The sequence below is a fragment of the Vidua macroura genome, chromosome 3 (genome assembly GCF_024509145.1).
Source record: "Vidua macroura isolate BioBank_ID:100142 chromosome 3, ASM2450914v1, whole genome shotgun sequence".
Classification (NCBI taxonomy): Eukaryota; Metazoa; Chordata; class Aves; order Passeriformes; family Viduidae; genus Vidua; species Vidua macroura.
The window spans coordinates 78,727,371-78,739,387 of NC_071573.1; the positions used below are offsets into that span (position 1 = coordinate 78,727,371).

The 12,017-nt window shown below is 43.1% G+C and overlaps 1 protein-coding gene across 9 annotated transcripts in view; it reads right to left on the reverse strand.

The window, feature by feature from the left end:
- Window positions 1-12,017, reverse strand: part of ANKRD6 (ankyrin repeat domain 6) — an 83,727-nt gene that overhangs the window by 2,007 nt on the left and 69,703 nt on the right. For 6 of the 9 annotated variants that reach the window (XM_053974311.1, XM_053974308.1, XM_053974306.1 and 3 more), the window contains 10 exons: window positions 9,847-9,945; window positions 8,830-8,928; window positions 7,165-7,263; window positions 6,851-6,928; window positions 5,947-6,051; window positions 5,553-5,693; window positions 5,153-5,329; window positions 3,048-3,200; window positions 2,377-2,490; window positions 301-643 (listed from right to left, as the gene is read on the reverse strand). In XM_053974311.1, the coding sequence (XP_053830286.1) occupies window positions 301-643; window positions 2,377-2,490; window positions 3,048-3,200; window positions 5,153-5,329; window positions 5,553-5,693; window positions 5,947-6,051; window positions 6,851-6,928; window positions 7,165-7,263; window positions 8,830-8,928; window positions 9,847-9,945 (1,408 nt within the window). The remainder of the gene's footprint in view (window positions 1-300; window positions 644-2,376; window positions 2,491-3,047; window positions 3,201-5,152; window positions 5,330-5,552; window positions 5,694-5,946; window positions 6,052-6,850; window positions 6,929-7,164; window positions 7,264-8,829; window positions 8,929-9,846; window positions 9,946-12,017) is intronic. The other 3 variants (XM_053974309.1, XM_053974313.1, XM_053974314.1) reach the window with 2 other exon arrangements.

The following is a 12,017-nucleotide window of genomic DNA, read 5'->3' on the forward strand; positions in this document are numbered from 1 at the left end:
CCATTCTGCACTTTTTTTTTTTTTTTTTTTTTCCTTCAAAAGCTTCCAAGACCAAGAGTTATTCAAAGCATCAAAGGACTTTTGCTTCAAAGACATAGTAGAAGCATCAGGAACAGTCAGTGGAATTCCACCCAGCCACCTCTTAAAATATTCCCAGTGGCTGCCTTGAAGTGTATTAAAATCCCAAGACATTAGGCATATGGAGGGAGGAAAGCACACCATCAAAATTATGTAGTATTAATAATACAAGTACCCCTCAGTTAATGAGCTTGCCCTTGAAGGGATATGACAGCTAAGTACCTGATGTGGTTGTACCCAATGCTCCATCTTGTTTAATGCAAAAGTGTTGCCCAAAGTTTTGTTCTGGCATCTGGACTCTGCTCCTTCCCCCATCTTCCAAGAGGCTATTTGGAAGTGTGATATAAGAATGCTGGTGGGAGCCCTCTGACTGCAGCACGGGCTGGTTGGCTTTACAGTCCTTGGCACTGTTGGGGTGGTTGTCAGTATCCAGGGTCTCAGTGAGAGACTCACAAGTGGACAAAGTTGATTTTGGTCTTGATGACCTGGAATCTCCAGAAAGCTTGAGCTCCAGATTCTGAATCTTCAACAAGCACCAGGTCTTCAGCTCATCAACCAAGGAAATCTATCAGAAAGAGACTGTAAATTACATAATCCAATGATGAGATCCTATGGTTCCTGGGCTGCTGAGAACATGTGGCAGGGACAAAGAGAAGCAAGCTGGGTATCTCTGGGCTTAGACTCCCTGTTCAGATGTGCATGCTGCCACTGGGAATATTTAAAGGACTGCAGATCAAAAAAGGTGGAGAACTATGCACTAGCTTGTGAAAGGCAGTCTCTTTAGTCCAAGCTACCACCTCTTAGATATGAATATACTACTTCCAATTCAACTCTGTGTACTCTATCAGGGATGACTTGTTTAATCATACAGTCAATTGTGCTTTCTAAGTGCAAGGAACACCATATGGTCATTTTTTTAAGAGTGAAATTCAAATTAGACTCTTCTGGGGGACGGCTTTATACAATTACCAACCTCTGCTTCTCTGTTCATTCAGTCATAAAGGTGAGTCCCCCACTAAATGATAAATCAGTAACAGCTTTCAGATTACACAGATGCTTAGTAAGTGTCAGCTGCAGATGCATTTAAGTAATTTAAAATAGGAATAGCTCTTTTCACCCTGTTGTTCATATGACATCATGAATTTAGGTCAGGCCCTCCTAGGCACAAGGATAAAAGTCAGTGTGTAAAGCCCAATTCTGTTTTTTCAGATGTTTCAATTAGACCCAACTGAGCAGGAACAGCTGACATCATTTAATTCAGTTCAGTGATGTATCTTCAGCATCTTGTGTCTTAAATGGAGATTACAAGGAGATGGAACACAAGTCTAGATGTTCAGAAGCCAATACAAGACTTAACATCTCTTATAAAATAAAAATCAAAGCTGCCTTATTTTGGTAAGTACTTTTCTTTGGAAAAGAGTGTTTGGTGGACATTAGACCCAAGTATCTTGATCAGTATCCTATGCAAGGATTATCACAGCTGTCGGTCTTTTTACATGGATTTGGAATGGTCTTACAAACACTCATGACATTTTCCTAGCACAAGGTGTATTTCTCAATTCTTGGAAGGATATCAATAATGAGAAAATGAACTGTATTTTAAATTCATCTGTATGAGTGGAGAAACACAAATTTCTCAGCAGGTTTTAAATGGTGAGTTTTTGCAGAAGCTGGAAAGGCAAGAGCTGGATCTCTATGGGAGCAGTTGTTCTTGTACTGCTGGTTGAACAAGCATACAAAAAAGTACTTTCCTATTGGCGGTAATACACAGTTTGGAGATGGTGCCATGTTGCTAACATCAGAGGAAAGAACGTCAGCCTTTTAATACATGGGGGGGGGGGGGAAAGATCAGATAGAGAAGAAGGGAGAGATTCCCAGGGCCCACAACCAAATGGATGAGAAGGAAAAGGAACAACACAGATCTTAGCCTTTTTTACTATTTGGGTATGTCCTCTAATGAAGCAAAAGCTGAAAGCACAACTGTGAAAAATTTAGTGCTAGAAATTTCTGCAAATCACTACGTTAGAAAAATGGTATTCTGTTGTAGATCCACACTAGAGATGCACCAAATTAAACTACAGCAGGGGGACTGGATTTCACATTCCTCATTTCTAATGCAAAAACTTCATAAATTTGGTTTAGTGACTAAGATGGTGGGTAGGAGTAATTTGGTCTTTGAAGCTCTTTTACCTGTTTTAACAGATGTGACACATCTCTGATATTTTCTGCCTGCTGGAATGAAACTGAGCTGACCTACCAGGGGATGGACTAAGAGGGAGTAGCTGTTTCAAGCCCTACCTGCCGCTTCTCCCCCTCACTCTTTTCCAGCTCCGTGTGCTGCTGCAAGCGGTGAAGGCACTCTGTCCTCTCTGCCGACAGTCGCTCGGCCATGAGCTTGTCCAAAACTCGGAGCTGTGGGGGAAAACACTATTCAGCTGAGATCATCATGTTCGAAACCAAACTCCCATCTGTGAACTGTGTAAATCAGAGTACAGTCTGTCTTTCAGTCTTGTTTCTAGAAATGCTGCCAACTACAACTAGATGTAGCTTGCAAAGAGGCTCAATCACAAAATTACCAATGAATAACTATTAAATTAAAAATAAAAAGTAATTGAGAGGATCTTGAATCTCAATGCATACAAAATTCAGCAAGAAGGATTTTGACAATTATGAAGTGACCAGTCATAGACCAGCCTTCTTTCCCTCTTAATAGCTCAAGCCTTTAAGATTCGTTGTCCAAAGAAGCACTAGAAGCCACTTAACACATTAAATGTGTTTTTTCTCAAGACCCTAGTTTGCAGTATCAGTTCCCAGTGGAATGTCACGGTTCCCTGGACTTGAGTATTTGAGTCCAGCTTTGCTTTTACAACACAAGAAGCAAAAAATTAATCATTACAATGAAAATATTATTTAAGTTTAGGATATGTTTCTAAATCATAGGCAAGCAGAACTTCAGGTCATGTTCTTACTTGATGTTGAGTTTTGCTTTCCATCTGGCCCAGCTTAATATTCATTTTATCTTGTACAGTCCCAAGCTCAGCTTTTATCTCTTCCACTGTTGCCTCCAGCTGATTCTCCAGTTTATTTATCAGGGGCTCACAACGACATCCATTTATGGGTGCCTGAAAGGAGTGATGATGAAACATTTACTTGCTACACCCTCTTAGCACACTTGGAACATTAACACAGCCTCCTTCAGTCTTGGGTTCTTCTATCCCATGTTGTGTATCTCACCCTCCTGACAGCAGCTCAGCAATTGGGCTGTCAGTTAAAAAGCACAGCCTACACAGGGATTGATCTGACGTGTATGGACACACCCTAAAACAGCAGTGTTGATTTCACTGGGGCTACAAGCAGCACTGAGCTCAGACCCTGTGTGCTGGCTGAGGGAATATCACATCACAGGCCTATACCCCATGTCTCAATGCTGTAATTCTCAATTGTAAACATCTGATTTTGTGGATGGGTGTGGATTCTGTGCATTTGCTTTTTAACCTAATGCCAATCCTGTGCTCTGTCCCTTTTCAGTACTGGATGGCAAGGCCTTGCTGCTTCTGTTTGCCCTCACCCTCCTGGCATTCAGGTGCTGGGCACTCCTCTGCCTGCCTTTGACTCATGTGACACCATCCCATGGCCCCTCTGCAAGGGCAGCTGCACTGACCACATTTAAATCTCAGGAAGATGGTCACAAAAGGCTCCCTTAAGCAAGGACAGCTAAACCTCATCAGTTTCCTTTGTAACCTGAAGGCAGAAAGCGGCTCCTTCAGGGGCTGTGCCAGTAACCCAAAGCAGCTGCTCTGAATCTGTCTGCAGAGGAGCCTCCCTCTCTTCTTTAGCCCCACAGCAATGTTTCATAAATTGGGGGTTATTCCCTTGGCAGGGACAGGTGGGTGGTCTGCTGAGTACTAAAGAAAGCTTCAGAAGTACAGCTATTTCAGAAATTATGTTTGCTATTCATGGCCTCAGGGCATCAAAGAAGACAGACAAGCAAAAAAGAAAAGGAGAGAGGAGTGTCATGTATTTCAGGAAATACTGTATGGGAATCTAGCTCTATTAAGCTAATGTCTCTGAATAGATAAGATCTGTATACAAGTCCTGTCTGCTTTCTGCACCTCTCTACTCCCCAAGTCCTTCTGCAACTCTCTGCTCCTTTGTCCCTTTAATGTATGAAAGGTCCCCCAGCCTTCCTGATGTCTGCTATAGGATAATTCCATAGTGCCCCTGTCTGGAAATTTCTCAAACATTACATGGAGAGGCTGGAAAGCAGTAAACAGCCAGTAAAACCTTAGAAGTCTGACTTGAATGGTCTTCAGAGTCTGCTGAAACTCTGAACTACAGGAAGGGACTGACGAGAGCTGATGGGTGGATGCGACAAGCTAAGGAAATGAAAGGATAGAACTTCCAGGAGTACAGGCGGGCAATATTAAGAAAACAACAATACAGATGTTTACAGTGTCTACAGGATAACTTAATGACTGTTTTTATGCTTTCTTATAAATGTCTCCTGGTAATTAATTGTGTAACAAAGTGACTAAAATAACTATTCTTCAAACTGGAATAAATGCACGCAGCCTGGCAGCTCCAGGTTTATTTGTTTACCAGTTTCTATAGAAATTCTGCCCTCAGTAAACATAGAATATCCAAAGACACATTGCAAAACCCAGAAAGAATTGGAACAAAATCTATTGAGCTTACTCAGCTTCTTGGTTTAGGTAGTAAGCTTTTGGTGCTCACACACTGCTTTTCCTTGGAAAATTTCTTTCTCCTGTCAGCACTCTTAATGTTCCAAAGTATATAATGAAAGTTTCTCATGTCATTTCCAATCACTGTTTACCCCTTATCTTTGCAGACAAAACTACTTAAGTATATCTTCTCTAACAGGCAGAAAAACAGCTTATTGTTTGCCAGACTTCAGGCCAAAATGCAGCTGAAGCCCAAGCAAGGAAAACCAATCCCAAGTCACAGTTTCATGCCCGTGAGAGTGCAGTTAGTGGAGCGTATTTTCTATCCATTACCCGTGTCCCAGCTCCACAGGCTGCTCCCAGTGTCTCCCTCTGTGAGGGCAGTGGCTCACCTGCATCACCTTCCCGTCCTTTCCTCGGTAGAGCGTGTAGAGCTGGTAGGCTCGGACCTCGTGGGGAGGGGGTGGAGAGGAGCAGTGGTGTTTACTTCTGCGCTTCGGCACGTTCTTCTGGGGCTGAGGGAGTGTCTGCTGGTCGGCTGGGGAGATGGGGTCCGAGAGTGCTGAAACCTGCGTGACATACACACAATGTTTTGCCTATGTGAGCACCTTGGTAAACTATTCCTGGTGGGAATGGGACAAATCCATTGTGACAATTACAGCAAAAATCACTTTTATCTGAAAACTATGTCTACCCCAGGAGCATGGTGAGGCTGCTGCCCCAACACACCAAAGGGACCACTTCTGAACAGCTATCCCTTCTTTCTCTCTGCTGTTTTAAATCTACTGATACCTTTTCCTTTGGCTTTTTCTTTTTGCTCTTTTTCCCTTTGGGATCTGGTGAGGCTGACCGGGGTTTATCCTTCAGATTGTTCTTCCTCTCTGGGGGCTGGTCGCTGCTTGGTGTGTCATCAGCAGCTGAGACACTGCCCTGCTTGAAGCAAAGACAGGGTGTTCAGAGCAGTTGCAGAGATGGGGAAAAGGAGAAAAGGAGTCTCTTGGATTGCCCAGCTTTAAGCTGCTCCGCACATGTGAGTGGGAAATGCTTTAGCAGCAGAGCATGACAGACTGCCTCGGGCAGCTGCTGGGGCCATGCACAGTGATGGCTCCAAATAGACTGAGTCCTTAATGGGTTTTCCTGACAGTCCCTCCTTACAGCAGATCCAGCTGGCAATGCCAGGCTTTACCTTGCTCTGTACTACTTCATCCCGTGGCACTGACTGAGCCCTCCTTTCCTCCTTCAGTCTCTCTCTCTTCTTCCTCAGGCTTCTCCCACGGTTAAAACGTGACACCTGAAAACAGACCACACTGTTACTCAGTGATGTCATGCTCTTTCCTACCACAGGAGACAAGTAGTAGAGAAGACCTTTTCCTTGTCTGAAAGGCAGCGGATAAAGGAGAGCACACTGCCAGATGGACACTGATGAGCTAAACAACGTGGGTGTTTATGGCTGTGAAAACACACCAGCACTGAGTTCAGTCTGTTGGGGCACTCTGCTGTCCCCTAGAAATGTGAGCACCTCCTCTGCTGTCCTTGGGCTGGTTCCCAAGCCAAGCCCAACTCTTTCCATGCAGAGGTGACAAGGAGGAGGAGGGCAAGGATTGTGCCTGGTCTCGTGCCCTCCTGCCTTCTGGCCTGAAGAGTATTGCAGCATTTCACACACAGCTGCGAAGTCCAAACAGGACATAAACATTTTGTCCCCATTGCAAAGCATCCTCCAGTGCTAACCACCCTTCTGGGGATGGGATATGCCTGAGGCCAGGCTGCAGAGTGACACAACTCAGGAGCTTCAGGAGACCGGGCAACTTTCTAACCCCTGGGCCACTGCAGGGAACAAGTGCCTCTGACTGCTCCACCCTCTGCCAGCCAGAACACAAAGACCTCTGACAGCACTTCATGCTGAGGCTTAATCTGCACGCCTTGCTCGCCTTCGGGGCTGAAAGGCTCTATGTCAATAGACCTGTAGGTTCCTACAATGCCAGTAGGAATCTTTCACAGGAGAAGACAAGGAGCAGGGGATGCAGTCTCCCAAGATTAAGTGGCCTTAGCTCCATGTGTATGTGTATGTTGGGGAGAGATGTGTAATGTACCTGTGATGCTTTAGTGAGCAGGAGTGCAACCTCGGGGTTATTGTGCTGTCTGGCAACCTCTAGAGGGGTCTGGCCTGCCTGAGAGAAAAAAGAAAACAGCGTTTTCTTCAAAACACAAGCTACTGGAAACATGAAATTTCTCCAACCAAGTTCAGTATATACTCTGTGCACAAGAGTAAAGTGACTAATTGCATTAATTTACCCAGATATAATTCAACACTTCACAACCAAGTAGTTTTTACCAAGCCTATGAGGAATGTTGAAGAGACTTTACATTAATATAAAATACCAAAGAAACTCTGTGTCCTGCTTACATTGTTGACAACGGATGCATCAGCCCCTGCCTCCAGCAAGAGCTTCACCACCTTCTTGTGATTTAGAGCAGCAGCTACATGGAGTGCAGTATCCCCTGCCTGCAAGTCAGAAAGCAGAAAACAAACTTGTGACACTAGTCCTTGGGTCTCACCCTACAGAATTCACACCTTCTTAAAAGATGCTCAGAGATGAGAAAAACCTACACTTACTGATGGAACAACTAAGCTTAAATAAGGCCTGGTCAATAAAAAATGACTGAGTGGGGGCAAAGAGCTACTTCAGTCTGGGTTTGAGAAATGCAGCTGGGGCACTGGTGATCTGATTTATCTAAACTAAGTGACACATGATGCAGCTTGGAGACAGCCCAGCTCTACCTGCAGTAAATGGATATGACATCTGAGGGTAGAACAAGTTTTCCCACTACAACCTTCTCTTCTTTTTTTTTCCCTAGGTTTGATTATTTGGAGTGCAGGTGGTCATGTATCACATTACTCAGAAATACTCAGGTGAGTACCGGCAGCGAGATGGTTGGCAGGCCCTTCACAGGTTTCCTCAGGAAGAACAGATTTTGGATCAGAGCCAGGAGGCAATCTGGGTCCAGCACTAACACACTGCCCTGCCCTTGTCCTGGTGCAGTGAGGTGAAGACAGCTGTGATCAGATTTGGGCACTGGTAACAGAACCAGCGACCATTCAAATGGGACTGGACACGTGTGTATAATGCACTCCTGTCCCCCTGGTCTTGCATATCTTCATAAAATTAGATTTCCTCAGGACTAGTGCCTGTTGCTAACTCAGATGAGGTGTACTCCTAAATCAAATCATTCTATGGGCAAATATGGAATAACTTCAGGTAGTGCTGGGGAATGAGGGAAAGGGATGTCTCTCTGGGCCAGGCTCACAGCAGTCGATTTTAATATTCAGTAGCTCATTTTGCAAGTTAAAAACTCATTTCCAAATAAAATTACATAGTAAATTTAACATGCTGAAACCCATTTTGTTTGCTATAATATCTCATAGTGAAGAAAGAACATTAAATGTACAGTTCAGAAAACATCTTTATGATCCTCAACTACACATGGAAGATTTCCCAGGAACATGAGAAAATGTGGTTAAGCACCACATAATATATTTATTTAGCTGATTTAAAACGTTTTCATGTACTAATTTCATTCCCTTCTACTACCCAATTAGGCTATGCTATAGGTACAGCAATCAATTACTTCCCTATAAAACAACTATGGATGATTAATCTTAGGCTAGACTGATCATTGCTTTGAATTTAGAGCATGCTTTTTCTTCACTTTTATGTCCTCTTAATTCCCCCTACTGCAAAATGCAGCAAAGAAAAGTATTCCAGAAGAATTTGCACTTTAGTAGCATCTAAATGTCAGTGAGTTGTGCTTCACAATGTCTCTGTAATGGCTATAAGATCATTAAATCACCTCATAAATAAGCACTGCTTTAAAGAAATAATGCAAATGTGATGGCAAAATAATAAACCACTGATATGCCATTACTTTAAGGCTATTCTTAAAAGCTTAGGCATTTGGTGGCACAGTGGAACACACAGAGGGAAGCAGGATTTCTTGGGTAGGAATTCCTCTTCCCAACAACTGGCCGTATGCAAAGGGCACAGAATCACAATGAGGTTCATGCACTGACCTGGTTCTTTTCATGGACAGAACAGAAAGCACTGAGCAGCACCCTAATGATGGGCAAGTGATTATAACGAGCAGCCACATGCAGACAGGTATCTCCTGCCTGCAAACAGAAACAAAGCTCTGAGCATGTAAGCACTGTGAGAAAGCCTGTACTTGTCATGATGTTCAGGGATGAAATAATCCTATTAAATCAGAAAGAGCAGTAAACACCACACACCTCCACAGAACAGCAATGCTGTCTTCTCTGCAGTACAAAATCATGGGTGGGAAAGTTTAGCAAGAGCTGGGGTCAGGCAAGATGAGAGCATGAATTCTTTAACCACTGATGGGAAATACTGGAAAAATAAAATGCTATTTTACTGGCACTACAAATCCTGAGTTAGTTATATTTTCCCATTAAATCTGTTCTTCTGAACCACAACCCAAATGCAATTTGGAATCTCAACTTAGAGTTCCACATAATGTAGAAAACATGAGTGGCAGCCAGAGCAGCATTCCCATGAAGGGTGGCACTTGTGCAGCTGAGCCTAGGAGATGCACAAAACCCCACAGGTTTCCATTTCTCTGCCCACTTTATTATCAAGTTTTCAAGCAGGGCAAAAATATCTGGCTTCCTTTCGTATATTGTTTTTTCTTTATCTATCATGCCAGAATCATTTTAAAATAGGAGGAAAGCTGTCTGAAACTGAAACCACCTTGAATGTACCACATTTGACAGATGGACACACAGTATATATGATCTGCAGATCTGAAGCCTTTCACCACTGTCTGTGCAACAGCAAAACCCCATTTGGCTCCTTCTATCCTTGTTCAAGAGATGGGTACAGGTAGTGCTTCACTCAATCCTACCAAAACCATTCCTGTGCATGGTGAATACAATGGTTGGATAATGGGTTTTTTCCAATATAATCTATAATAAAAATCATTGCTTAAAGCCTTTCTGAGTATTTCTACAAGTTAAAGCAATATACCTAAAACAAAGTCACACAAAAATGAACATGTTATTTCCAAAACTCACATTATTTTTGAGGTCTGCTCGAGATCCTCCAAGTAACAAAACACGAGTACTCTGGGAATGGCTATTCTGGCAAGCCAGGTGAAGAGGTGTGTTACCTGCCTTAGAGAAATACAGGAAAATATAAAAGCCATATTTAGATATTGGACATAAGCATTAAAATATTAAACCTCACAGATCTTTGCACAAGAAGATCCACCCAAGGGTGGGAAACTGTTGTTTTCCCAAAGATATGAGATGAATGAACCCAGAGACTGAAATCTCCATTCTGGCAATGGCTTACCTGGGATATAATAAAGGCAGAAATAAGACAGTATAATGATATCTGCATTGGTCAAATCTGTTTACAGGAAGAAAGAACTCTAGAAACTGTCTCATTCATTAGTCTCAAACAGCTGTGTTAAATATTTAATTTGAAGAACTGTAATTCTTGTGTTTCCCTCATGCACAGACACAAAAAACCAAACCTGCCATGGCACGGGATCTTTGATCCCAGCCACGACTGCTGCATGGTATTGAGCAGATCAGGGTCACAATGTCTGTCTCCTTACAATTGTAATACAAACCAGCTTGAACTCTGGCTGGGTCTGTAGGTGCTCTCATTGGGCAGGATTTTAGGCTATCAAGAAGCTTCGATGTTCAGGAGGCACACCAGTCTCTAGCTAAGATGGGAAGGGAGGACAAAAAGTCACCCGAAACCCAGAGAATCACATGCTCTGGTTCCTCAAAGAAGAAAATGTGCAGAAGTGGACAGAAAACAAAGAAATGTTGACTTGTGTATTGTCTTTGTAACACTGTGAATGATTTTATAGGTCTGACAAGTTTTTCTGGCAGCATTTGGTTTTTGTTGGTCTGAAAACATTCAGGGTTTTTGGCTCTTGGGAGCTAGGAATTAAATCACCTCAGGTAAAATGGTTTACCAGGCTTACTACACTGCCTGTTCACCTTGATTTTGTCCTTTGATTTGTCCCCCTTGCTTTCAAGACACAGATCAAAGCTGCAGGTTCTGAATTACAAAAGCCAACTCTTAGATGTGGTCTTAGGTCTTCACTTCCATTTTATAGACCTGAATATGAGTGTGTGTCAGCCTCTAAGCTGTGGCAGACATGAACATTTCTCTTCTCAGGTAAATTGTGTTTAAGTGTAAATATTTTCCCTCCCAGGTTTATCTCTGAAAAGCCTCTACAATGCCTTTATCATTTATTGTTTGGCAGGTTGACCCTGGTGGGAAGGCAGGGGTCCTGTGCAGCAGGTGAGGACTTCAGTTCTGGGAGAATTCACAGTGCCAAGGGTCAGAGCTCACAGAGTGGCTCATCTGGCTCATCTCCCGTGGGGTGACAAATCTCTCACCAACTTCTGAGAGGGAGAGAGGCTCCAAGTTGTACCTGTCAGGGAATCTTCACTGAAATGTACAGACTGATGAAGAATCTAAAAATAAGGCTACAACTGTTCTCACTGGATGATCTATCAGAGCAGAAAAGGTTTTATTAAGCCAACTTAAATGAAAATAAACTGCACCTCCAGGGTGACTACTGTGCAGGAGGAATACAGCTACCCAAAACACAGTGTCAAATCCTTCCCATCTTCTGGTGCTTCACAAGTTTGGCAAATCGAGCAGCCCATATCTCTGTCCCATCCATCCAAAATCACACAATAACCAGGTGTAAGTCACCAGCCTGTGGGATGCTCCTGCACACAGCACTCAACCTTGGCTGCCAGAAAAGCTGTCAGAATGATAATACCTTGTCATCAGTAACACAAAAAGCTGAGAGAACAGAGAAACCATTTTGGGATTAAGTAGACTTAAGCTCTTCATTTTTCTTGAAAACAAGGGGTAAAAGCACGTGCAAGCATGCCTGATTCCCACACTTTTCAGCACCTCCTGAGAATATATCTTGTCCATTAAAAACCACCCAAAGAGTAAAAAGCAAAGGGTAAGACATCAAAGACTAGCACAGGAGCTGCTCAGGCAGTATTTAAGTTTGCCAGTCATATTTCAGCCATCAACCCTGCTGAGCTATTTTGTGCACATACTTTCCCAGAGAGGTTGCCTCCAGCTGACATAAACTAGATTGTAAGTTAAATCTTCTGATTCCCTGAAGCACTCAAGCAGCAAGGATAACCAGACTTGCATCTTAAGCCCACACCTTTATACAGAAGTGTATGTGTATACA